Below are 25,476 nucleotides of genomic sequence, written 5' to 3'. Positions count from 1 at the left end.
AATGCTCTGAGTCCTCCAAAGCTGCCATTTTTGTCCAGGGGATCTGATCTCTGTTGCCTAGAGATGAGGTATAATTCCAGGGTTCCATCTGGGGCCTGGTATAACTAGTGCACACAAGTATTTCATGGGAAGTATACGTACAGACATTACAATTTATGAAGCCCCTTGAGCATGGTGATCCTGTTACAACCCACAGGCAAGAACATGGGAGCTGCTAAATAGGCATCTGCACGGAGAAGTCGTTTTGGACCATTTTCAGTTTGTCCGAATCGCCCATAGTGTAGTTTTCATTTGGCCAAATGAATTTGGATACGGCCGAATCGATTCAGCACCATTGAAACTAATAGCGATTTCAAGTCTATTGGGATTTTCCTCTTTCATTCTTGTCCAGGCTTGGGGGAGAGGGGTTGAGGGAGAAGCAGCAACCTTGCAGTGCAGGAACCTCTCCTCAAAAGTACCCTGAAGTTGCAGACAATTGGACCAGAGAGTCCATTTCTAGGAGCACCCAAAGAGGGCGTGCCCGTCCAAACACCATTGTTTCCTTTGATGAGAAATACCAGCGAACAGATTTGGCGATTCGAGCAAGGTTGATTCACCCATTTAAACTTATTGGAAAATGGAGATTCAGACCAGATTTGGCCAATTCGTTCCTAGGTCAAAGCCGATTCAGGTACGTTTCGGCCGGATCGAGTTGAATCGCATATGCCTACTGCTAAACCTGAGACCTAAAGCAAGGCTGATAAAATCGAAAAGGTCACCATTTGAAGTGGCTTCTCAAGCTACTGGGCCAAATGTGATTCTCTTGTCTATGCAATGTGGAACCCAAGTCTTTATTTGCTGCAAGATCTAAAGGATCTGGAGGACAGGAAGGCCTGGAGGATCATTGTCCACGGGGTCGCGATGGGTCGGACACGACTTCGCACATAACAACAACAACAACAAAAAGGATCTGAAATGGATCTGCCAAGCACCCCATAAAAAACCCAACAACACCATTGATGGTGGGGGGGGGAAGTGTGAGCATCATATTGTTTTAATCAAAATTCAGGCTGAACTCCCTCAACTGGTAATCCAATTATGTCTCATAAAGCGATGGGCAGGGTCCCTCTTTAGAGGGGTGGTGTGTAAGGAAACCCACAGTGATGCACTCCAAAGTGCTGATGACTCAGTAGGTGGTACTATTACGTTTCCGGTGAGTCACTGAGTGGAACGTCTCTTAGCAATTTGTTAGCACTGAGTTTTTTTTGGAGCTTGGGCGTCATGTCAACATTCGCATTACCCGAGCCAATAACTACAAATTATAAAAATAAGGCATTGGTCATACTAGGAATGGGCAACTGTTCTATTCTCGGGGGCCAATTTATTCTGCAGGCAATCAAACCACAGGCTGGAAATATATTTTGCATCACAAAGGGATCACAGATCACGCAGACCGTCAAATAAAGCCGTTGAAATTGCTAATCAGCATCCAACCGGATCTCCATTCCTATCGCTTCCTCTTTCTCAGAAGTCTTCTGATCTGAAAATTATTCTGACACAGCCCTGTCTGGTTTCATATCCCCACATTCCCAATCTCGGGAAGTAAGAGAGGGCAATGAAGGGTACTGAGTGAATCAGCAGGTAAATGAATCACCAGGCGTGTGTCTGACAGGGGAATTATCCAGCCAGATTAGTTAAACAGTGTTCCCACCGAAAAAGATCATCCTGCCCACCATTTCCACTTTCCACCAATGCATAATAATTAGGATTTGGGAGGACTGATTCTGTATACATAAGCATGGTTCCATGTGTGAGAGATCTGTGATTCTTTGGGACATTTTCTGCTATGCAAAGCAGCCAGCAAAAACACACCTTTACTACCTCTCCATCAGATATGCAACCGCCAGTCCCCATGTGGGTATAACTTACAAAACAGCCCACACAGATCAACTCTAGTGTACAAAATATCTGGCATCTGAGTCAGCAAATTCAGTTTTCTGCTGTTTGTAGCCATAGGATATCACAATGCCCATATACAATGAACTGCGGTGTGCTTAAGGCCTATGAGATGTAATAAACACGAGTAGCAGCGTGTGTGAATGAGGTCTTGGGGTACTTGCGGACTATAAGCTAAATATGAGGAAACAGTGTGATGCAGCAGTAAAAAAGATGAATATATTCTTGGGATGTATCAACAGATTAATTGAATCAAACTAGCAAGATCTCATATTCCTGCTGTATACCACATTGGTCAGACCAAACCTGGAGTACTATGTACAGTTCTGGAGGCCTCACTTCCAAAAAGGACATGGACAAAATTGAGAGAGTTCAGAGGAGAGTGACAAGGATGATCCGCAGCCAGGGGGCCAAGCCCTGTGAGGAAAGGCTGAGGGACTTGGGAATGTTCAGCCTGGAGAAGAAGAGGTGGAGAGGGGCCAGGATGGGTCTCTTGAAGGATCTGAAAGTACTATGAGGAAAGGCTGAGGGACTTGGGAATGTTCAGCCTGGAGAAGAGGAGGTGGAGAGGGGCCAGGATGGCTTTCTTGAAGGATCTGAAAGTCCTATGAGGAAAGGCTGAGGGACTTGGGAATGATCAGCCGGGAGAAGAGGAGGTGGAGAGGGGCCAGGATGGGTCTCTTGAAGGATCTGAAAGTCCTATGAGGAAAGGCTGAGGGATGTGGGAATGATCAGCCTGGAGAAGAAGAGGTGGAGAGGGGCCAGGATGGCTTTCTTGAAGGATCTGAAAGTCCTATGAGGAAAGGCTGAGGGACGTGGGAATGATCAGCCGGGAGAAGAGGAGGTGGAGAGCGGCCAGGATGGGTCTCTTGAAGGATCTGAAAGTCCTATGAGGAAAGGCTGAGGGACTTGGGAATGATCAGCCTGGAGAAGAGGAGGTGGAGAGGGGCCAGGATGGCTTTCTTGAAGGATCTGAAAGTCCTATGAGGAAAGGCTGAGGGACGTGGGAATGATCAGCCGGGAGAAGAGGAGGTGGAGACTGGACAGGATGGCTCTCTTGAATGATTTGAAAGTCCTAGGATGAAAGGCTGAGGGACGTGGGAATGATCAGCCTGGAGAAGAGGAGGTGTAAAGGGGACAGGATGGCTCTCTTGAAGGAACTGAAAGTCTGTCACTTGGAGGAGTGAAGGGAGTGGTTCCTGTTAGCAGCAGAAGAGAGGACCCACAATAATGGCTTTAAACTATGTGTAGAATGGTAATGGCTGGATATCGGGGGGCGGGGAGGGGAATCACAGAGTAGTTCAGCAGTGGAATGGGCTGCCAAAGGAGGTGGAGAACTCCCCCTCACTGGCAGTCTTCATTCATTAAATTGGTATACCGCCATTCCCAATTGGGCTCACGGCAGTTTGCAAAGTAAAAGAATAAAGAGACAATAAAACCCCCATAATGCCCTTAATACATTATTAAACAATAAGACGGCAGACGAAAGAAAACCCACTAGCAACTCACCCCCTCGACCCGCCAGGGCCTACACTCGTACTGTCCTCCCCATGAGGGTGGGGAACAGATCAATAGATGGATACAATAGACATGGCTGATCCCAGAGGGAATAGTGGGACCATGCCCTGGCCTCAACCTTATGCCTGGTGGAAGAGCTCCGTCTTGCAGGCCCATGTTGTGGTGCACGTGGCACATGCCCTACGTACTGCCAACTCATAGCCAATTTAAGGTGTCCCCAGCAAGGGGTGTTCAAGGCAAGTGAAAAGGAGAGGCTTAAGGGGCTTAAAGGGGTGGCAGGTTACAGTGGATGAGCGATAGAGTTGTGAGTGTCCTGCGTTGAGCAGGGGGCTGGACTAGATGACCCAGGAGGTCCCAACTCTATGATTCTATGAACAGCCATCCTCCTCGTCTTCACAGTTAGCTTTGGAGGACTCCCACCCAAGCAACAACCATGCGCAGCTTCTACGATCTGACGAGTTCGGCCTACATAATGCCACCTTCCCGCTCATGGCGCAGGGCAGACTACCCCTGATCAAAGCTACCGAATATTCCGAATCAAATTTTTTTGGGGGGGGGGGGCGGGCGCTGAGCTGACAACGGCCGCCCAAGGCCGCAGGAACCCCGGCCCTTTCGTCGGCCGTGATAATGATGTTCTCCTTTTCAGAAAATCGTCTCGAAGCCGCGCGGCGATTTGTCTGTTAAATTGAATCTCTGCCTCCTGATAGCGAGATGGAAGGCTGCAAAAGTTTATTTTGAAAGCGTCTCCCGGTGCCTCGCCAGCCTGACGGATGCGAGATGTTATTTTGAACATTGCCAAGCGCGTCTTGAATGGCTCAGAGTCTTTTTCCCGGTTTCTCCCCCCCCTCCTCTCTACCGCGCACATTCCTTGATAAGTGGCAAAGCTTCCCACTTATCCGTCACTCAAAGTGACTGTGGCTGTCAGTTGTGTACAAAGCGCAATCAGTTTGGAAGCACAGACACCGGCATTTTTCTTCTCAGCTTGAAGCAAACACGTTTTGACTGCTAGTCATTCAATTTTAAAGCATCGTCAATTAGGGGCGGACGGAGGTATAAAGAAAACACATCCTAAACACCTCCGCCAGCCGGCAGTAAAAAAATTTATTGTTATCTCGCCCGAATCTTTTCTTCCCGATCCCCCCTCCCCAAAAAAGCCGCCCCCCCTCTTCCCTGCAGCGGGAGCCAGTTTTTTTTTTTTTTTTTTTGGCTGCCAAACAAAAGTGCTCCCGACTCCACATTCTCCGCATGGATGAGACGGTGATCATATGGCGGACTAATGTTCCCCTTAGTAGGTCAGTTCAATGGACAGCGATGCTTTTCTCTCTCTCCCTTTGGCACCCTTGGCTTCACGCGGCGCTTTTCCATATGTACAAGGGCACGGTTGCAAAAAAGAAAAAAAAAAGAGGCAGCAATCTTGCGCACACACACACACACACTCTCACACACACACAGAGTGATAGAAAAAATGTGAGTGCCTTCTTCTCTTGCTCTGGTCCAGCCCATTGCATGATGTTGCAAGGGAAGGGAGCGCAAGAAGAAGGCCATGTTTTCAGGGTTGTAGTTAGATGGGTTTTTTTAAAAAAGCTATTTGGTCCAATCCCAAGAAAGAGGTATGAAATCACAGAATCATAGAGTTGGAAGGGACCTCCTGGGTCATCAAGTACAACCCCCTGGACACTCACAACTCTATCGCTCATCCACTGTAACCTGGCAACCCCTTGAGCCTTCACAGATTCAGCCTCTCTGTCAGATGGCTCTCCAGCCTCTGTTTGAAAACCTTCAAAAATGGAGAAGCCACCACCTCCCGAGAAAGCCTGTTCCACTGAGGAACCGCTCTCACTGTCAGGAACTTCTTCTGGATGTTTAGATGGAATTTCTTTTGCATTAATTTCATCCCATTGGTTCTGGTCCGTCCCTCTGGGGCAAGAGAGAACAACTCTGCTCCATCCTCTACATCAGGGGTAGTCAACCTGTGGTCCTCCAGATGTCTATAGACTACAATTCCCATGAGCCCCTGCCAGCGAATGCTGGCAGGGGCTCATGGGAATTGTAGTCCATGGACATCTGGAGGACCACAGGTTGACTACCTCTGCTCTACATGGCAGCTGTTTAAATACTTGATGATGGTCGTCTCCTCCCCAGGCTAAACAGACCAATGTAGGGGCCAAAGTAAAGATGGGGTGTTAAAACATGGGGTTAGAGTGGGGGTTCCCTGGGGTTCCGCAAGAGCTCCCCACAGGTTCCTTGGCCTTTCCCAGACACTTGGATGGGTTCTGACATCACTAGATTTCACTGGAGCCTACTTTCTTTGTTGCTCTACAGGCCTAGTCTCTTTCTCCACCATGGAAATGGTAAATAATTAAGTGGGTCTCACATCTTACTTCTGTGCCCACTTGTCTGAAGGGGCATGTCACCACTGTTGGTGTTCCTCAAAGCCCGAAGAATATTTCTGGGGTTCCTCCTCAGTCAGAAGGTTGAAAAAGGCTGGGCTAGAGGCTGGATGCAACCATGGTCCGTCTACAGTGACAATCCTTGATAGCTGTTCCAGGCAACTCTATATTAGAGTTCAGAAGCTTGTCTCAAACCTGCCAAAGGAAGGTTCAAAGGTCCCGTTTGTTGTCTCTGCCCTGCCCTGTCCATTGCTCCTCAGGTCAACACTTGAGGAGTCTCCATGGCAGTGAGGACACACTGCTGGATCAGAGTCTGTACAGCCACCCACCAATCAAGAGTGCCATCTTGTCTTACTCCCTAGGCATACTTCACCATTGGGTTGACGTACAAAGGTCAACCCAAGCAGACCAAAGTCTAGCCCTGTTCAAAACCAGGTTCAATCAACCCAATAGGGACCCCTGTTCTGATTTCCTCGTCAGGATTCTGAGCTCATCAAGACCAACTCCTATTATCAATGTTATTATTTTAATTATGCTATAATAACAGGACCACCAGGAGGGAGAAGATGAGAATGAATTGGCTCTAACCATTTGAAAATCACCCCGAAATTCAGCTACAACTCAAAGGAGGGTTGGCAACTTTGGCTTGGGGAAATTCCTGGAGATTTGGGGATGCAGCTTCCGGAATGTTTAGTTCGGGTGTGGAAGGAGCTCATCAGGGATGTAATGCTGCACAATCAAAGCTACAATTTCTTCCAGAGAACTGATCTCTGCAGTTGCAATTCTAAGGCATCTTCTGGCTCCATTTGGATGCTGACCACCTTATTCAGAGGCCTATATCCTGCTATACACATGCAAAACATGCAGCTTCTCTGTGTTCTTCACCAAGCACTGCTCTGCAGAGAAGAGGGTGTGATTCCCTGCCCTGGTCCTTCTTTACTTCCACCCTCCTCTAACTCCTGAAAGGGGTTCCTCTCCACGGATCCCAGGAACATAGAAATAAAAGCAAGTACTGTGTAGTGGTTACAGGATTCAACTAGGATCAGAGAGACTTTGCGTTGCCAGACCCCTCCCCACTGACAGGTCTCACCTCCTTGTCACTGATCAGCTGGCCAGCACTGGAAACTTACCCCTCAAAAGAGTGAAATACATCCAGCATGCAGTGACACATTTATGTCTCTGCCCAGGTGACCCGGAAGTGACATCAGCACGTCCGGAATGCCGAGGCAACACTCTAGTATTTGGCCAAAAACTCTATGGTTGAAGCCAAAACAACCAGGGAGATTTGCCCAAATATCAGAGCATTGACCCGATGTCCCAAATGTGGTCACATAGGCAGGTCACATAGGCAGTGATGCAGACAGGTTGCTTACATCAGATGGGCCTCCCAGCTGCTCTGCGAAAGTCGCCCTCTCTCCTGCTGGCTGTCAGTGGAACCTGGGAACTCCAAGGAGAGTTCACTCTGCCCCCAAAGCTGTCTAGATCAGGGGTAGTCAACCTCTGGTCCTCCAGATGTTCATGAACTACAATTCCCATGAGCTGGCAGGGGCTCATGGGAATTGTAGTCCATTAACATCAGGAGGACCACAGGGTCACTACCCCTGGTCTAGGTGACTGTGGACAAATGTTTACATGCAAACCAAAGCCTCCCATCCCCTTGGGTTTCCCAAGGACCAGACAACTGATTGCAAACACAAGACAGGAAGTCATTTATGCAACAACTGCACAACTGACACGAACACGTGCATCAATGTATACAGCCCTATTCATGGCTCTCGTATGCTCTTTAATGCTTTAAGGTCCGGAAGCAATACCAGTCTATCCCATACATACTTAGAGGCGTCAACCCGCATGTGCACGACCATAAACATTCAAATTGTTGCTGGCAGAAACGAACAAGAGAGAAAATCCGAGTAAATGACTGGGTAAATGCACCATCTCTGACCTGGATCTGTTGCTGAAGGAGGTTAATTTTATGTTGCTGTTGCAGGAGCTGCTGCTGCTGTCTTGCAATCTGTGGGGGATCAAGAGACAAAGATAATTAACTGAGGAAGGGGGTGTCTAATCACAGGATCCTGGAATTGGAAGGGCTCTCCAGGGTCATCTAGTCCAACCCCCTGCAGAATGCCTGAAATGCACAACTAATCTAACCCACAAACAGGTCCTTTATTTTATTTATTTATTATTTAATATATTATATTTATATACCGCCTTCCCCCCAAGAGCTCAGGGTGGTTTACAGGAAAGAGGAAAAGATACAGATAACATATGGTAACAGGTGATAACAGTAATAACATGATCATAACAATAACATTAGGAAATAGAAATTGCAAGAGCCTCAGCTCAACTCTTACTGGGATCCAGTGGGCAAGGCCGATTAGTGTCAGTCGTAGTGGGAGGGGGGGCTTGGGGGCCAATTGGAAGCGGTGGTTTGGGTCGACCTGTCTTGACAGCCCTGGAAGAGCTTTTCAAATGGATGGAACTGAATTATTTTTTTTTAATATATTGTTAACATTTGTTGAACATTTATTGGGTGATATGACCACATATGGTCATATTGACCTGCCCCTCTCCCAAAATGGCCAATGATGGGCCTGGAGGGGCTGGGAAGGGGAGGGGCCCCAGGGGGGCGTGTCCACAGCTCTGCTTCTCAACCATATTCTGCTCAATCGTGCCACTTCTGGGGTTTCTCAAAGCCTGAAGAATGTTTCAGGGGGTTCTCAATAGTCAAAGAGTTGAGGAAAGGCTGGCTTAGACCATTCCCTCTGTCCTCTGAATTCCTGAATGAGTTCAGGCAATGAATGGCTGCTTCCACGTGCAACATTATTTTCCTCTCCCATTCATGGAAGGAAGTGGGTGAAAAACAGTCAAAGGGGAGGGGGGCATGTGAATAATGCCGTGGGGTTCCTCTCCAGTGTGACTGGCTGGTGGTCAGAGTGTGGGTCGGATCTGAGAGACCAGGTCCAAATTCCCTCTCTGGCCTGGAAGCTGGCTGGGTGGCCTTAATCCAGACATACACACTCAACCCAGCCAACCCCGCAGGGTTGTTATGAGGATAAATGGGAGAAGAGGAGAATAAAGCCAGCTGCCTGGGGTTCCCATGGGGGAGAGAGGTGGGATAGAAATGGGTTCTACACAAAGGAGAAATTTTATAACCGGTCTCATGACAGCCATTGGGTTGGATCCTGACAATGATGAACAGCAATGGAAGGGGAATATTTCTGTCCGTCCCCCCTGCTCCTCCCTGATGCCCCCTCAATTTTGTCTAGTGGTTAAAGCAGTGGCACACGGCCAAAGAGATCTGAGTTCTAATCCCTACTTGGCCATGAAAAGAAGAAGACTTGGTTTTTATGCCCCGCTTTTCACTATCCGAAGGATAGGGGCTGACAATTACCTTCCCTGCCCCTTCCAACCACAGACTCCTTGTGAGGCAGGTGGGGCTGAGAGAGCTCTGACAGGACTGCTCCGTGAGAACAGTGCTATCAGGACTGCGATTAAGCCAAGGTCACCCAGCTGGCTGCCTGTGAGGGAGCAGGGAATCAAATCCGGCTCTCCAGATTAGACGCCGCCACTCTTAACCACTAGACCAGGGGTAGTCAAACTGCGGTCCTCCAGTTGTCCATGAACTACAATTCCCAGAAGCCCCTGCCAGCATTCGCTGGCAGGGGCTTCTGGGAATTGTAGTCCATGGACATCTGGAGGGCCGCAGTTTGACTACCCCTGCACTAGACCAAGATCTCGAGGCCAACACTAGTGCAGGAACAAAATGAAGACAGGGCCATTCCACAAGCCACAACAGAGAAAGCATGCATACGAGCTGCCGTTGAGGTCGCCAGTTTGCAGGTGGGCACCCGCAGAATCCCCTACTTGACAGAAGCGGCAGAGCACAGGGAGGGAGAGGTAATCCCACAAATCAGGTGGGCCAAGGCCAGGAAGGGTTCTGCATAAGATAGCCTTAAGCTGAGCTCAGCACCAAACAGGCAGCCAAGGGAGCGTCTGCAGGACGGCAGTAAAGTGCGTGCTCCCTCTGGCTCCCATGCGCACAGCCAGCCCGAAAGAGCAGGTCAACGATGTGCCGCCAGTCTCCTCCCCTGAGGAAGAGGGAAGCAAAGTGGAAAGGCCTCCGTTCCGCCTTCACCTCACCTGCTCTTGCTGCTGCTTGGCCAGCTCCATTTGCTGGCGCTGCTTCTCGATCTGCGAGGCAGCCAGCTTCTTCTGCTCGTCGTGCGCGGCCAGCAGCTGCTCCCGCAAACTGGTCAGCTGATTGATCATGCCCATGAGCTGCCGCTCTTTCTCCGCCAGGCTTTCTGGAGTCCCTGAGCATCATATGGTGACAAAAAAGGAAACGGGGGGAGGGAGGGAGAGAGAGAGGAGAGAGAGATTGAGAAATGGGTCCCTTTCCAAACCCAGGCGTCTCTCCGAAAGCCAAGCGGGACAAGCACAGAGCGGCGTGTCGCACCGAAAACAACTTGATTATTTACTCGCTAACAGATTTTGTGTCCCACCTTGTTTTGGATGTCGGAGGGTTCAGATCCAGGGATAGATGGGCTGCCGGAAGGACGCCAAGGGCGCCTGCCTGCCAGCTCCCGGCTAATCAACAGTTTGACAATGCTATCGACTTTGACAGGGCTGATCACCTGTTTGAGAGGAACGGCAGGACCTAAATCCAATGACACGCAAATATCTCTCTTTTCCGACATGAGGGCATTTAAAGTTATTGGTGTCCCAGAAAATCACCTCTCCTGGCAGTGACCAGACTCAGATCCATTTAACAACAACAACAACAACAACTGTTCTCTGCATGGGACAAACAGTTCAAACCCTCCACCAAAGAATAAATGGACACAAGTCTGACATCCAAAATCACAGGACTGGGAAACCTGTAGGGAAACACTTCAACATTCCAGGACATTCAGTAAGGGACCTGAAAGTAGCTGTGTTGTTGCAAGGAAACTTCAAGAACAGATTAGAAAGGGAGATTGCAGAAATGCAAGTTATTACAAAACTCAAAACAATGGAATCCCCAGGACTCAACAAGGATATTGGTTTCTTATCTCACTATGTATGCTAATCTCATTCAAGTCTTATATCCATATTCCTTACAATCCCCTCTTCTTTGGATTCTTTTGGGGACAATGAGACTCTTATGTGATTTAAGTAAATATGGAATGCTCTTTAGAATCTAACTTTCTGTTCTCTCCCCACAACAGACACCCTGTGAGGTAGGTGTGGCTGAGAGAGGCCTGATATTACCGAAGAAGAAGAGTTGGTTCTTATATGCCGCTTTACTCTACCCAAAGGAGTCTCAACGTGGTTTATAATTGCCTTCCCTTTCCTCTCCCCACAACAGACACCCTGTGAGGTGGGTGAGGCTGACAGAGCCCTGATATTCCTGCTCGGTCAGAACAGTTTTATCAGTGCTGTGGCAAGCCCAAGGTCACCCAGCTGTTTGCATGTGGGGGAGCGCGGAATCAAACCTGGCTCGCCAGATTAGAAGTCCGCACTCCTATCCACTACACCAAGCTGGCTCTCTTGTGAGTGTCCTGCATGGTGCAGGGGATTAGACTAGATGACCCAGGAGGCCCCTTCCAACTCTATGATTCTATGATTATTTGATCAGATAAGGTCATGTATGTTCGACAAATGGAATCACTTCCAATCAAATGTGACCTAGGCACTCTACCTTGCCACAGCATACAATTGTGCTCCAGCTGTCCAGTAGTTACCCTATGAGGATTCCTCCATCCCCATTGCTCTTGGAACGGCTTGTTTCCTTCTGTTGCAGTTGCCACTGATCCCTGAAGGGGGCGGTTGCATTTTAGCTTGGTGTCTCATCTGTGACCATTCCACCTTGAGTAACTCTGCTGGGTAATTTACTCTAATTTACTTTACGATATTCAGTGACACACACACACACAAAACCCGTCATCACATTAAGGCGGAATGCACATGAAACTGCCTTATACTGAATCAGACCATTGGTCCATCAAGGTCAGTATTGTCTACTCTGGCTGGCAGCTGCTCTCCAGGGTCTTGGGATGAGGGCTTTCCCATCTCCTGCTGCCTGGTCCTTTCAACTGGAAATGCTGGGGATTGAACCTGGGACCTTTTGGATGCAAAGTAGAGGCTCTGCCATTGAGCCATTCCTTTTAACTGGAGATGCCGGGGACTGAACCTGGGACCTTCTGCCTGCCAAGCAGAGGCTCTGCCAGTGAGCCAGGGTCTCAGGTCAAGGTCTTTCCCATCCCCTCCTGCCTGGTCCTTTTAACTGGAGATGCCAGAGATTGAACCTGGGACCTTCTTCATGCCAAGAAGAGGCTCTGCCACTGAGCCAGGGTCTCAGGTCAAGGTCTTTCCCATCTCCTGCTGCAAATGCTGGGGATTGAACTGGGGATCTTCTGTATGTCAAGCAAATGCTCTACCCCTGAGCCATGGACTCGCCCCTGGTGTGTATCCAAGAGGGAGTGATATCTTAAAAATCTCATTGGTTGCTAAGGTACTATAGGACTCAGCTCTAGATTTCTGCTGAAACTTGGTCCAAAGCAGAAACCACAACTCTGGACAGTTCAGCTTTCAATATATCCTTCCTTGTAGCCATCTGAAAAACAGCTGGGGGAAAAAGACCCCAGAAGACTTCTAGAAACTCACTCAGACTTCCAGGCTGTTCTGCATCCATCATTCTTGAGTTGGTAAACCACCAAATGACGGCCAGCCGCTAATAACGCTGGTTTTGCATAGAGGTTTTCAGTATTTAAATCCTTATTAACGGATATAATAAATATTCAAATCAGAAGGCGTTTGAAAGAGGGGAAGGAGGGAGAGAGGGAAGCAGCAGCAGCAAAAATGTTACTTGAAATCTTCAAAAATGATTCCAATCACTGCAAAAGGATTTTGCCCCCCTCCCTCCCTGGAACAAGCTCTTTCATTTAACGTTTGCAGTTGGGAAAGCAAATTGATTGCGAGGGGTTTAAATGCACAGATGCAAGAATTCCTGATAATCCCATCATTTCACACTTGTCTAGTTTATTTTACAAGAGGGGAAATATATATATATACATATATATATATACACACACACACACACACGCACGCGCACACATACATAGCACAATACATCGATGATCTTTGATAGAGTACATAAATGGGAGGATAGAAATACAAAGCCCTGATGGACAGATGGCCCGGGTTAGCCCGATATGCTTGGATCTCTGGATCGAAGCAGGGTTACTACTTGGATGGGAGACCATCAAGGAAGACAAGGGGTTGTAATGAAGACACAGGCAATGGAAAACCGTCTGTGACCTTCACTTGCCTTGAAAGCCCTCCGAGGTCACCGTACGTCGGCTGCAACATGGCAGCCCTTTCCACCACACAGAAATACGCATAGCAGTTAGGTAATTGATGTCCCACATTCCTACCTGGTCTCAGGTAAATAATAACAGTCTATAATTCTGAAAGAAGCAGTCATTGACGGAGACGAATGGAGAAAACTTTCCTATAAATCACCAAGGGTCGGACACAACTGAACGGATAACATCATCATCAATTCTAATTGGTTGGGAAAGCTAACAGAGCTCAATGCAAGGTACTAAACTGTGAATGGAACAAGCTGTATGATAAAGGATTCTAAAGAACAATCTCAAAATTGACTGAAGTAATGCTCACCACCTCCTTGGGCAGCCATTTCAGGGTCACACAGTTGGAATGGGCCATCCAAGCCATCTAGACCCACCCACTAATCAATGCAAGATCAGCCTAAAGCATCCAGGAGAAGGATCCATCCAGACGTTGCTTGAGGACCACCAGTGAGGGGGAGCTCCCCACATCCTTAGGAAGTCAATTCCACCGCTGAACTACTCTGACTGCGATCTCCCCCCCCCCCCGGATATTCTCCAAGTTGTTTAAACCCACGACTATGGGTCCTCTCCTCTACTGCCACCATGAACCTTTCTCTGCCCTCCTCCAAGTGACAACCTTCCAAATCTTTCAAGAAAGCCATCCTGCCCCCTCTCAACCTCTTCTCCTCCAGACTAAACATTCCCCAATCCCTTATAGGGCTCTCCTCTGCACCCACTCAATTTTGTCCACATCTTTTTTGAAGAGAGACCTCCAGAATTTACATCTCCAAAGGTACACTGGTTACGAACATGCTTCATTCCACTTCTTCAGACATGTACGTATAGTCCACTAAACCCAAGTCTTATGCAGCACTTGATTTTGTTATACCGACATACAGAATTTCTCTAATGATCTCACTGAAAAAGGCCCTCCAAGCCCGCGACCTGGACTAGATGGACCACTGGTCTGATCCAGCAGGGCTCTTCTGATGTTCTTAGGATGCTGGACTAGATGGACCACTGCTCTGATCCAGCAGGGTTCTTCTGATGTTCTCAGGATGCTGGACTAGATGGACCACTGGTCTGACCCAGCAGGGCTCTTCTGATGCTCTTAGGATGCTGGACTAGATGGACCACTGGTCTGACCCAGCAGGGCTCTTCTGATGTTCTTAGGGTGCTGGACTAGATGGACCCCTGGTCTGACCCAGCAGGGCTCTTCTTATGTTCTCAGGATGCTGGACTAGATGGACCCCTGGTCTGATCCAGCAGGGCTCTTCTGATGTTCTTAGGGTGCTGGACTAGATGGACCCCTGGTCTGACCCAGCAGGGCTCTTCTTGTGTTCTTATAACTCTTCAGTCTCAATCTCTTGTTGTAACAGAATCCCGGGGGTGGGATAGTAGTTGAATCCCCTCCTCCAATAAGAGCAGGACCCTTTGGCCAACATCCATAAGATTCTCCAAATTAAAAGAATAAGACAAAAAAAAAAACTGGCAATGAAGCTAAACCAGCTTATGGCTACCGATTAGTCAGGCCTGGGAAAGATCTATGGGTAATAATAGCTCCTTTAATCATCCCTTCGTGCCAGGATAGGAGCAATCCCTGTGATGTATTTCTAGGATGGAAAATTCATTGCCACAGACGGAGAGGCATCCCTTGCTATCCTTGGATCTCATTCTTCACTGTCTAATAGGTGTAATTCTAGAGTCATACGGGTGATGTGACGTTTGCCTTAGTTGTTTTCGGGGACAATTTCACATTTCTTATACCCCTCTCCCAGTTCTGGTCTTCCTCCTCCTTTTGTGCGATTCGAACTGGCAATTATTTATGCCTTTTCTGTTCCTTTGCATGACTTGCTCAACAATAAATTGGCTCTGTGGTTAAATAAAATTTGTATGTCCAACGGCGGGCGTACCGTGTTGAAAAGTGAACGGTGAAAGGCGCATTGTTTGAGACAATCCACAGAATGGGCAAGGAAAATGCAAAGGCTCAAGACCACTGATGAGATGGAAGGGAAGGTGATTGTAACTAGCCCAAGAGCACCCAGCTGGCTGCATGTGGAGGAGCGGGGAATCAAATCTGGCTCACCAGATTAGAAGCCTTCACTCTTAACCACTACACCACGCTGGCTATTTCAGCTGGAACTATTCTAAAAGGCATTCTTCTCCTCATACCACAGCGGCCTATAACATCCATAAGAGCTACAAACTAGTAACAAAGTACCTTCTGCCATGCAAATCAAAGCAAGTGATTCTGGAGAGTGTAGTAATTAAGAGTGTCAGACAGGTATCTGGGAAGAAGAAGAAGAGTTGATTTTTTAGAAGAGTTGGGTTTTATAGCCTGCTTTTCTCTACCAGAAGTAGACTCAAAGCTGCTTACAGCCACCTTTCCTCTCCCCACAACAGACACCTGTGAGGCAGGTGAGGCTGAGACAGCCCTGATATTACTGAAGAAGAAGAAGAAGAGTTGGTTCTTCTATGTAACTTTTCTCTACCAGTAGGAGTCTCCAAGCGGCCTACATTCACCTTCCCTTTCCTCTCCCCACAACAGATACCCTGTGAGGTGGGTGAGGTTGAGAGAGCCCTGATATTACTCCTCGGCCAGAACAGCTTTCTCAGTGCTGTGATGAGCCGAAGGTCACCCAACTGGCTACATGTGAAGGAGCAGGGAATCAAACCTGGCTCAGCAGATTAGAAGCTTCCTCCCTTAACCACAACTCAGAATCACAGAATCATAGAGTTGGAAGGGGCCATACAGGCCATCTAGTCCAACCCCCTACTCAACGCAGGATTAGCCCAAAGCGTCCTAAACTCCACTCTGGCTTTCCAGGTCTTGAATCCGCATGTGCCATAGAAACTTGCCACTTGCGCTCAGACCAGTCACACTCTTTCAGCCTAACCTACTACCCAGCATTGTCATTAGGATAAAATGGAGGAGAGGGGCGTGGGTTCGGATCTCCATTCGGGAGAGAGGGCAGGTACAAACGAATCAAATGAATAAACGTAACTAAGAGCAAATTTACGATTCCCTAATGGTCCAGATCCATGCCAAAGGAACAACACAAGACTTGGGGGGAACTCACTGGCAGTCTTCAAGCAAAGGTTGGATACACACATTTCTTGGATGCTTTAGGATGCTTTGGGCTGATCCTGCGTTGAGCAGGGGGTTGGACTAGATGGCCTGTGTGGCCCCTTCCAACTCTATGATTCTATGATTCTATGAACTCTGAGGCAATGGGCATATAGCCACAATCCCACACACTTTATCTGCCAGATCGCCTGCCCTGGAAACGGCAAAGCCCCATACACAGGAAGGTGCTTGGACCTAGCATGCGTTCCTACAGTAAAAATCCGAGCAATTCCGTTCAGGGACATTTGAGCGAAATTTCAGAGATGGAACGAAACAAGAGTAATTTTCACGGCTTTACCGAGCCTTGTGTGCAAAGGAACGGAGGCTCATTCTGGTAAAATATTAAGGGGGGGGGGCTCTGATTTACAGCTTCCACTTCAGAAACACCATCAGAGACCTAGGCGTTGTTTTAGTAATTAATTTACCACCTGGATCTTCAATTATTCAGAAGTACCTGTAACAAGTTTTCCCGTCCAAAGAGTTGGTGCGCAAAAGGAGTTAGCCCTCCTCCCCTCCGTGTTATAGCTGGAAATGATCAAAAGCAGGGGTAGTCAACCTGTGGTCCTCCAGATGTTCATGGACTACAATTCCCATGAGCCCCTGCCAGCGACTGCTGGCAGGGGCTCATGGGAATTGTAGTCCATGAACATCTGGAGGACCACAGGTTGACTACCCCTAATCTAAAGGGCCAGTCTTCAACTCATGTCTCAGTTGCATTCCATCGCTCTGGTTATAAAAGAATCCATTGCTAGGGTTGCCAACTCCAGCTTGGGAAGTACCTGGAGATTTCGTGGGATGGGACCTGAAAAGTAGGCATGCTAGATGCCAGGTATACCAGATCCCCCGGTATCACGGATCATCTTCAGACTACAACAGGCTTTCCCAACCAGGGTTCCCCTGAGGAACTGCTCTGTCAGGAACATCTTCTGGATGCTTAGCCGAAAATTCTTTGGATTGGTTCTGGTCTGACCCTCTGAAAACAACTCCATCCTCTAGGTTGCTAGTTGGCCAGGCCAAAATAAAGTTGTGCCGCTTTATGGGAGGTCTTGCTACTGAAAGGCCTACTGGAAGTTTTTTCCTAGTTTTACTTTAAATAACATCACCTGGTAGCTCCAAAGTGACAGCTATTAAAGAGGAGCGATATAAAAGTTGGTAATTCTTATTATTACCTGGAGGCTGGAATCCCTACTCCTCTTCTTCGTCTAATGCTAATTATGTCCATGTTTAGGACTGAGTTGGAATGCAAGTAGCCATCAAAATTATGGACGTATCATAAAACGGGCTTAGATTCCTGCATGAGTTTGCAATTCATACCGGGATTAAGTCGTTATGCGGAGGGTGGGGGGTGTTAAAAAAATGATCCACTCCAGGTGTCAAATACACTAGATATACCACTGGGCAGCATTAATGCGGGGATTGCATTTCCTCTTCCCCGGAGTTGCATGAAATAAACCTTAATCCTGATTCTGTGTGATTCTGTATGATGTTTAGGCCTTCAAGAGCTTTAAGCTGACTCCTGGATGGACAGAACCATCGCCTGCTGACTTCTTTGGGTCAAGCTGCCCTTAAAGGCAGAGGAGGACACTGGGCTCTGCTTTTCCCGATCATTTGGCAACCGTGCCCTGGAGCAGCGGGTTAAAAAGCAGAATGAGAAAGCGGCGTAACAAAAGTTGGGGCCCACAGCATTAGGGGTTGGGAAATCAGAAGACGGCCTTGTTTAAACCCAGTGCTGAAGAGCAGGGGTGGTCAACCTGTGGCCCTCCAGATGTTCATGGACTACAATTCCCATGAGCCCCTGCCAGCAAACGCTGGCAGGGGCTCATGGGAATTGTAGTCCATGAACATCTGGAGGACCGCAGGTTGACTACCCCTGCTTAAGAGTTATCAGTCTGGGCCTGAGAAGACCTGAGTTCAAATCGCCAGGCAGCCATGAACGTCACTTGGTGTGACCAATCAGTCTTCTCCTCAGTCTAGGTTGTTGTGAGAGTAAAAAGAGAGTAAAAAGAGAGTAAAAAGGACAACATATATGACACCATGAGCTCCTTAGAGGTAGGGGAGAATGTCAACATGATCATAGAATGAGAACCATACAGTTGGAAGGGGCCATCCAAGCCATCTAGTCCATGCTCCTGCTCAATGCAGGATCAGCCTCAAGCATCCAGGAGAAGGAGCTTCCCACCTCCTGATGCATGGAGCAGAGTTGTTCTCTCTTGTCCCAGAGGGACGGACCAGAACCAGTGGTATGAAATTAATCTAAAGGAAATTCCAACTAAACATCCGGAAGAAGTTCCTGACAGTTAGAGCGGTTCCTCAGTGGAACAGGCTTCCTCAGGAGGTGGTGGGTTTTCCATCTTTGGAAATTTTTAAACAGAGGCTGGAGAGCCATCTGACGAAGAGGCTGATGCTGTGAAGGCTCAAGGGGGTGGCAGGTGACAGTGGAGGAGCGATAGGGTTGTGAGTGTCCTGCATAGTGCAGGGGGTTGGACTAGACGACCGATGGTCCTCCCAGCTCTATGATTCTATGATCTATTTCCCCCCAGCTTTCCTTACAGCAGCCTTGTAAGGTAGGTCAGAATTCTCCCTTCTGAAGAGGGGTTAAAGAGTAGGGGAGGGCAGTTGAAGGGAGCGGAAGGCTGAGAAAAGTGCCCTGACTTGGATTCCCTTGGTCATTTGTGGCGGAGGACCGATTTGAACCAGCAGCTTTCTCCCGTGCTGGAGATGCGTGGCCAGAGCATGCAAAAAACAGGAGTGCAGAGAGGGAAAAATCAGCATGGCGCGGGGATAATGAGGGATGGAGGGACAGCTTAAAAGCTTAGGTTCAAGCCAAGGATGCCCCTGTCAGTTATAGTAACACGAGGGGTATGTTCAGCAGTATTATGTCTCGGCTCGTCAAGGCTGTCTCACGCCTCGTTCTCCGGCCTGAAGACAAGAGGAGAGAAACGCAGGGAAACCTCCGTTTTCATCTGCTGGCAACATGATCAGACAGAAGCATTTCATACCGTGACAACCTGCCAATCAGAAGACCCACTGCAAATACATTAAGCCCCGGCGTTTCCTCCCTGCTTCAGTTAAAATTGCAGCCTAATTTGGGTCGTTATTCATGCCAGAGAGGGTTTCTTTGTACATATATAACGTCGTGTTTTACCAGCTAGCTTGGGTAACGCGAAGAATCCCCCAATTCAGGCCCGTAGCCGGAGAGGGGGGTGGTGGTGGAGCTGAGAAGGGCGACGCCATGGCCCAATGTGCCCTGCCCCATCCCGCAGCCTTGAAACAGGTCATCTCATTGGTTATGTTAAGAAAACCGCAGCAAAAAATACGATAAAATACAATTAAAACCCCCATTCCCACCCCCATCCTCCTTTGCACCCTCTGAAGGCCCCCCTCCCCAGGTTGGGGGAGCTATCAGAAATTGGCGGAGCCAAGAAATTGGAGGTGGAGGGGGTCCGATATAACTTGAGATTGCCCTGGTCTTAGGCATAGGCCTGGCAGAAGAGTGCCATCTTGCATTCCCTGTGGAACTTTGACAGCTCTGTTAGGGCCCGGGTTTCAACCGGAAACTCATTCCACCAGGTTGAAGCCATGGCTGAATAAAGCCCTAGCCCTGGTTGAGACGAGACACAAATCCTTGGGGTTAGGGATCACTGGCAAATTGGGTGTTAACTAAGTACAGTGTCCCCCAGGGCAGTGGTCCCCGACCTTTTTATCACCGGGGACCACTCAACGCCGGGGACCACTCAACGCCTTTTACTGAGGCCCGGGGGGGGGGGGTAGTTTACTCCTCTACTCTCAACCACTGCCCTAGCGCTCTCTGAGCGCTATGGTAATGTTTAAACATCCCTTCAAAATAAGATACAGACACGCCACAACAATGAAGTGTGTTGTAAAGGGCTGGGGGGGGGGATGCAGTAAAGGGCCGGGGGGGGGAGGAGAAGGCGTCCTTTGGGGCCCACCTCCAATTAGTCGAAGGACCACATGTGGTCCGTGGCCCACAAGTTGGGGATCGCTACCCCAGGGGACATACCGAGCAAGGCGGTCCATCAGATACACAGGGCCCTAAAAGGTCAGTACCATAATCTTGAACCCGATCTGAACTCATAACCTAAATAGCATTTGAATTAGGAGGGTGGCCTTGTTGCAGCAGGACGAATATGGGAGTCCAGAGGCATCTTGAAGACCACCACAGTTTTCTTCAAGGTATGAGCTTTTTGTTCCGGCCGTTGAATGGTTTTTGTCATTCTTTCAGAGGAACATCAGAGAACACAATAGGCCATTATAAACCAAGGCAGATGTATTATCATCCTGACATGAAAGATGGTGTTTTTCTAAGGGAAGCACACTCAGGGCTCGTTTGTTTGTTCTGTTGCTGTTGAGGGATATTTGTTTGTGTGTGGGTTTTTTAATAACTTTCTCCCGACATCCTTATTCAAATATTCAACACAATGCGAGCTTGATGCATTTGTAAAAAGCACTTGGTGAATCAGCAGTGGACTGTTAAGGCCAGGGCCAAATATCTTCTAATTTCAGTACTGGCTTTGAAAGAGGAGGAGGAGGAGGAGTTGGTTTTTATACCTTGATTTTCACTACCCAAAGGAGTCTCAAAGTAGCTTACAATCCCCTTCCTCCCTTCTTCTACCCACAACAGATGCCCGGTGAGGGAGGCAGAGCTGAGAGAGCTCTGACAGAACTGCTTTGTGAGAACAGCTGTATCAGGACTCTGACTAGCCCAAGGCCACCCAGACTAGCCCAAGGCCACCCAGCTCACCAGATTAGAGGCCACCATTCTTAACCATGACAACAAGTAGCCACTGAAAGATTTATCCTCTGTGAATCTGTTTCTACCTTTGGTCATCATAGACATCCTGAGTCGGAAGGGGAGGGCAGTGTATCTGTAACCATTAATAAAGCTGGTAAGGGGTGCTGGGAGGAGCTGGGACTCACCGCCTAACCACCAATCAGATCGGCTGTCCCATCCCTGATTGGCCGTCTGTCCAACAAATGGCCAATCATGAAGGAGTTGCATGAAAGTTATAGCAAAGGTGGAGGGAAATAACCACCAAAGAGAACAGTACTGAATCAATGGTATGGCTCAGAGAGAATGGCAAACCATGGGGTGTCACAGTGTAAAGAAGCCAGGGAAGACCCTCTACCTCCATCTGTTCTGGTATAGGCAGCTACACCGTGGACACCCAAATTTGCAGTGGAAACAATCTGCCAATTTGAACGGAATGGTAAACTATGATCGGCAAGAACAATACAGGAGCCACAATTGACAAAAGACACACACAGAAGACCTTGGTCCAAAGGAGTGCCAAGTCCTTTAAGGCCACCAGCAGGGGATGGGGAGTAGGGTTGTCAGATCTAGGTTCAGAAACTCCCAGAGATGCGGAGGATACAGCCTGGGGAGGCCAGGGAACTCAGTTCGGTGTGATGCCACAGTGTCCGACCTCCATTTTCTCAAGGGGAACCGATCACTGTAGTCCGGAGATGATCCTGGGTCCCACCTGGGGGTTGGCATTTCAGTGGAGTCGCCACCTTCCGATTGTGTCCCCCTCCAAAGTAAAACATCCAGGACCCCTTAGCTTTCTTGCCTCTCACCTTTCCAGTCACGAGATCCAAAAGATCTCCGAGCGGATCCCTGTTCCTAACCGGAGCGCGCCCCCCCTTTCTCTCCCCCACGCCCCCCTCATCTCCGACTTGTCCGGTGTCCCTTCAACGGAGTTATCTGCCGCAATCCACATGCTGATTCTGCCTTCTCCAGTTATCGTAAGATTCTGCATGTCACCTCGCAGATTATCCTTTTTAATCCATACATTGACTCTACATAACATATGTCTTGAATTCATGGGCTCTGATGAGCTATAGTATCACTGAATGGATTATTTCTCTTAATCCATTATTGGCAGTCGTGAGAGCGTTCTAGGCCCCCCTCTCCCCGCGCCCCCCTCTCCCCGACACATGCAAGAGGGGCTTTCGGGGGGGGGGTTTCGCCAAACGGAGCCCTGTCATATGTCAGACACAGTTTGACATAAGTACCTGTTACTGATGCCCTCTGCGGTTCACGAAGCTGAGCTACGTCTTTCAAATAAACATCTATTTCGAGCCGATGGGGATTTAATAAGCCGAGATTAGACATGTTAGGGCCCACGATTTCTGCTTTTACTGGCATTCCTTGAAATCCGTAGTTACTACAGTGACATTATCCAAAATGGGGGTGTGTTTTTTTTTGGGGGGGGGGGAGAAGAAAAAGGATTATAAATAAGTGAAATGGATGGCATCGTTTTGTCCCAGGGATACGGAAGCTGCCAGCCGGTTGCTCTGCAGAAGAGGAGGGTCCCCCCAGGGAATGTGCAGTGGGCCAAGTCCTAAATGGGTGTAACCTATGAAGAGGAGCCATGATGGTGTGAACTGGCAGGGGCTGATGGGAATTGTAGTCCATGGGCTTCTGGAGAGCCACAGTCTGGCCACCCCTGCAATAGGGTTTGTTTGGTAGAAATCTGAAAACAGGAACTTGAAACTGGGGAGGGGTGGGAGCTAGGTTTTATTTTTAAAAAGAAGAGACAGGTTTTATTTTTAAAAAGTTGTCATAGGCCCATTGTATACTGCATTGGTCAGACCGCACCTGGAAAGATCAAGAGTCCGGTAGAACCGTAAAGGCTAACAAAATTTGGGGACAAGGGATGAGCTTTTGTGTGCCAATGCTCACCAAGTGACTCACGAAAGATCATGCCCACACATTTTGATAGTCTTGAAGGTCCTACTTGACCCTTGGCAGTGTGGTGTAGGGGTTAAGAGAGTGGAGCCGAGTTTGTTTTCCCACTCCTCCACATGCAGATAGCTGGGTGTCCTTGGGCCAGTCAAAGTCCTGATATAGCTGCTCTCACAGAGCAGCTCTGTCAGAGCTCTCTCAGCCCCGCCTCCCTCACAGGGCATCTGTTGTGGGACGAGGAAAGGAAGGTGATTGTAAGCTACTTTGAGACTCCTTTGGAATGGTGAAAATTGGGCCGTTCTCACAGAGCAGTTCTCCTTGAGCTCTCTCAGCCCCACCTAACTCACAGGGTGGCTGTTGTGAGGAGACGAAGGAAAAGGTGTTTGTAAGCCGCACTGAGACTCCTTCAGGTAGTAAAAAGCAGGGTATTAAAAAAAACCCAGCTCTTCTTTTTCTTGTTCTTGTTACTAAAAGCAGACTAACACAGCTACCCATTTTTTGCTATCTCCCTGGAATAGAATAGGGCAGGAGTGGCCAAACTGTGTCTCTCCAGATGCCCGTGGACTACAATTCCCATGAGCCCCTGCTGTCAGCAGGGGCTCATGGGCATTGTAGTCCACGGGCATCTGGAGAGACACAGTTTGGCCACCCCTGCAAGCTGAAATAAAACACACGCTTTTAAACTTGATATCTCAAGTGGGGCAGAAACTACCAAGCCTGGAGCACCCTGGCAGCGACAGGCAGCAAAATGGTCACGCAGGCTACCGTCCCTCTATCTTTGCCAATGCAGCTTTAGGACTATTTGGCCACAGTACAGTCCTCACACCTAGAAGATGTCTAGGCTAGAACGCCTAAGAGCCACTGCGTGCTCTTCTGTGGGCCCTTCTGTCCAAGTGGCTTTCTACAGATGGAGGGGAAGGAGAAAAGGGGATGGAGGAGGAGGAGAAGAAGAAGAAGAAGAAGAAGAAGAAGAAGAAGAAGAAGAAGAAGAAGAAGAAGAAGAAGAAGAAGAGATGGTTCTTATATGCCGCTATGAGACTCCTGGTTGAAGAAGAAGAAGAAGAAGAAGAAGAAGAAGAAGAAGAAGAAGAAGAAGAAGAAGAAGAAGAAGAAGAAGAAGAAGAAGAAGAAGAAGAAGAAGAGATGGTTCTTATATGCCGCTATGAGACTCCTGGTTGAAGAAGAAAAAGAAGAAGAAGAAGAAGAAGAAGAAGAAGAAGAAGAAGAAGAAGAAGAAGAAGAAGAAGAGCTGTGTTTCATCCCCCACTTTTCACTGTCCGAAGGAGTCTCAAAGCAGCTTGCAACCTCTTTCCCTTCCTCTCCCCACAGCAGACACCCTGCGAGGCAGGTGGGGCTGAGAGAGCTCGGAGAGAAACTGCTCTGTGAGAACAGGGCTGTGACGAGCCCAAGGTCACCCAGCTGGCTGCACATGGAGGAGTGGGGAATCAAACCTGGCTCTCCAGATTAGAAGCTGCCACTCTGAACAGGAAGAATTACAACAGCACACTGAACTGCTCCCTGGCTTACAAGACAATGAGAAAGGGTGAATGTTCAGCCTGGAGAAAAGGAGGTTGAGAGGGGACATGATAGCCCTCTTTAAGTATTTGAAAGGTTGTCACTTGGAAGAGGGCAGGATGCTGTTTCTGCTGGCTGCAGAGGAAAGGACGCGCAGTAATGGGTTTAAACTTCAAGTACAATGATATAGGCTAGATATCAGGAAAAAAATTTTCACAGTCAGAGTAGTTCAGCAGTGGAATAGGCTGCCTAAGGAGGTGGTGAGCTCCCCCTCACTGGCAGTCTTCAAGCAAAGGCTGGATACACACTTTTCTGATCCTGCGTTGATTAGGGGGTTGGACTAGATGGCCTATGTGACCCCTTCCAACTCTATGATTCTGTAATTCTATGATTCTGTGAACTCTTTAGCACAGGGGTAGTCAACCTGTGGTCCTCCAGATGTCCATGGACTGCAATTCCCATGAGCCCCTACTAGGGTTTACTTTAGCACACTGGAATCATAGAATCATAGAGTTGGAAGGGGCCATACAGGCCATCTAGTCCAACCCCCTGCTCAACACAGGATCAGCCCTAAGCATCCTAAAGCAATCCCCAAGGCAGAAATCTCTTCCCTCTGTTCACCTCTTTATCCCTTTACTGTTAACAGCTCTTTGGAAGCAGACTAGCAGGCAGCCATGAGCAGAAGCCGGAATAAGAATGCGCTGTGGGGAAAACACAAACACGCCAGCATGCCCCTCCGTGGGCAAGGCATTTGAACTCTACCGCGGCGCACTCCCCAGCGCCAAGCCCCGGCAAGGCCCCAAGGTGTTCCCTGCCTGTTTTCCCAAAACCGCAGCTGCCAAGGCAAACACATCGAGGAATTAATTAAAACTGTAGGACCTGGAAGGCCCTTAACAGGCTCATATTCATGGCGAAGGAATGAGGCACGCCTACTTTCCAGGCTGTGTG

At 48.5% G+C, this 25,476-nt stretch overlaps 1 protein-coding gene across 13 annotated transcripts in view; it reads right to left on the bottom strand.

The window, feature by feature from the left end:
- The window catches only part of SOX5 (SRY-box transcription factor 5), a 909,709-nt gene that overhangs the window by 218,749 nt on the left and 665,484 nt on the right, over positions 1 to 25,476 (bottom strand). For all 13 annotated transcript variants that reach the window (XM_077340178.1, XM_077340177.1, XM_077340179.1 and 10 more), the window contains 2 exons: positions 9,987 to 10,159; positions 7,789 to 7,857 (listed from right to left, as the gene is read on the bottom strand). In XM_077340178.1, the coding sequence (XP_077196293.1) occupies positions 7,789 to 7,857; positions 9,987 to 10,159 (242 nt within the window). The remainder of the gene's footprint in view (positions 1 to 7,788; positions 7,858 to 9,986; positions 10,160 to 25,476) is intronic.

The sequence above is a fragment of the Paroedura picta genome, chromosome 5 (assembly GCF_049243985.1).
Source record: "Paroedura picta isolate Pp20150507F chromosome 5, Ppicta_v3.0, whole genome shotgun sequence".
In the NCBI taxonomy this organism is placed as follows: Eukaryota; Metazoa; Chordata; class Lepidosauria; order Squamata; family Gekkonidae; genus Paroedura; species Paroedura picta.
This window is presented reverse-complemented; position numbering and strand designations above follow the sequence as displayed.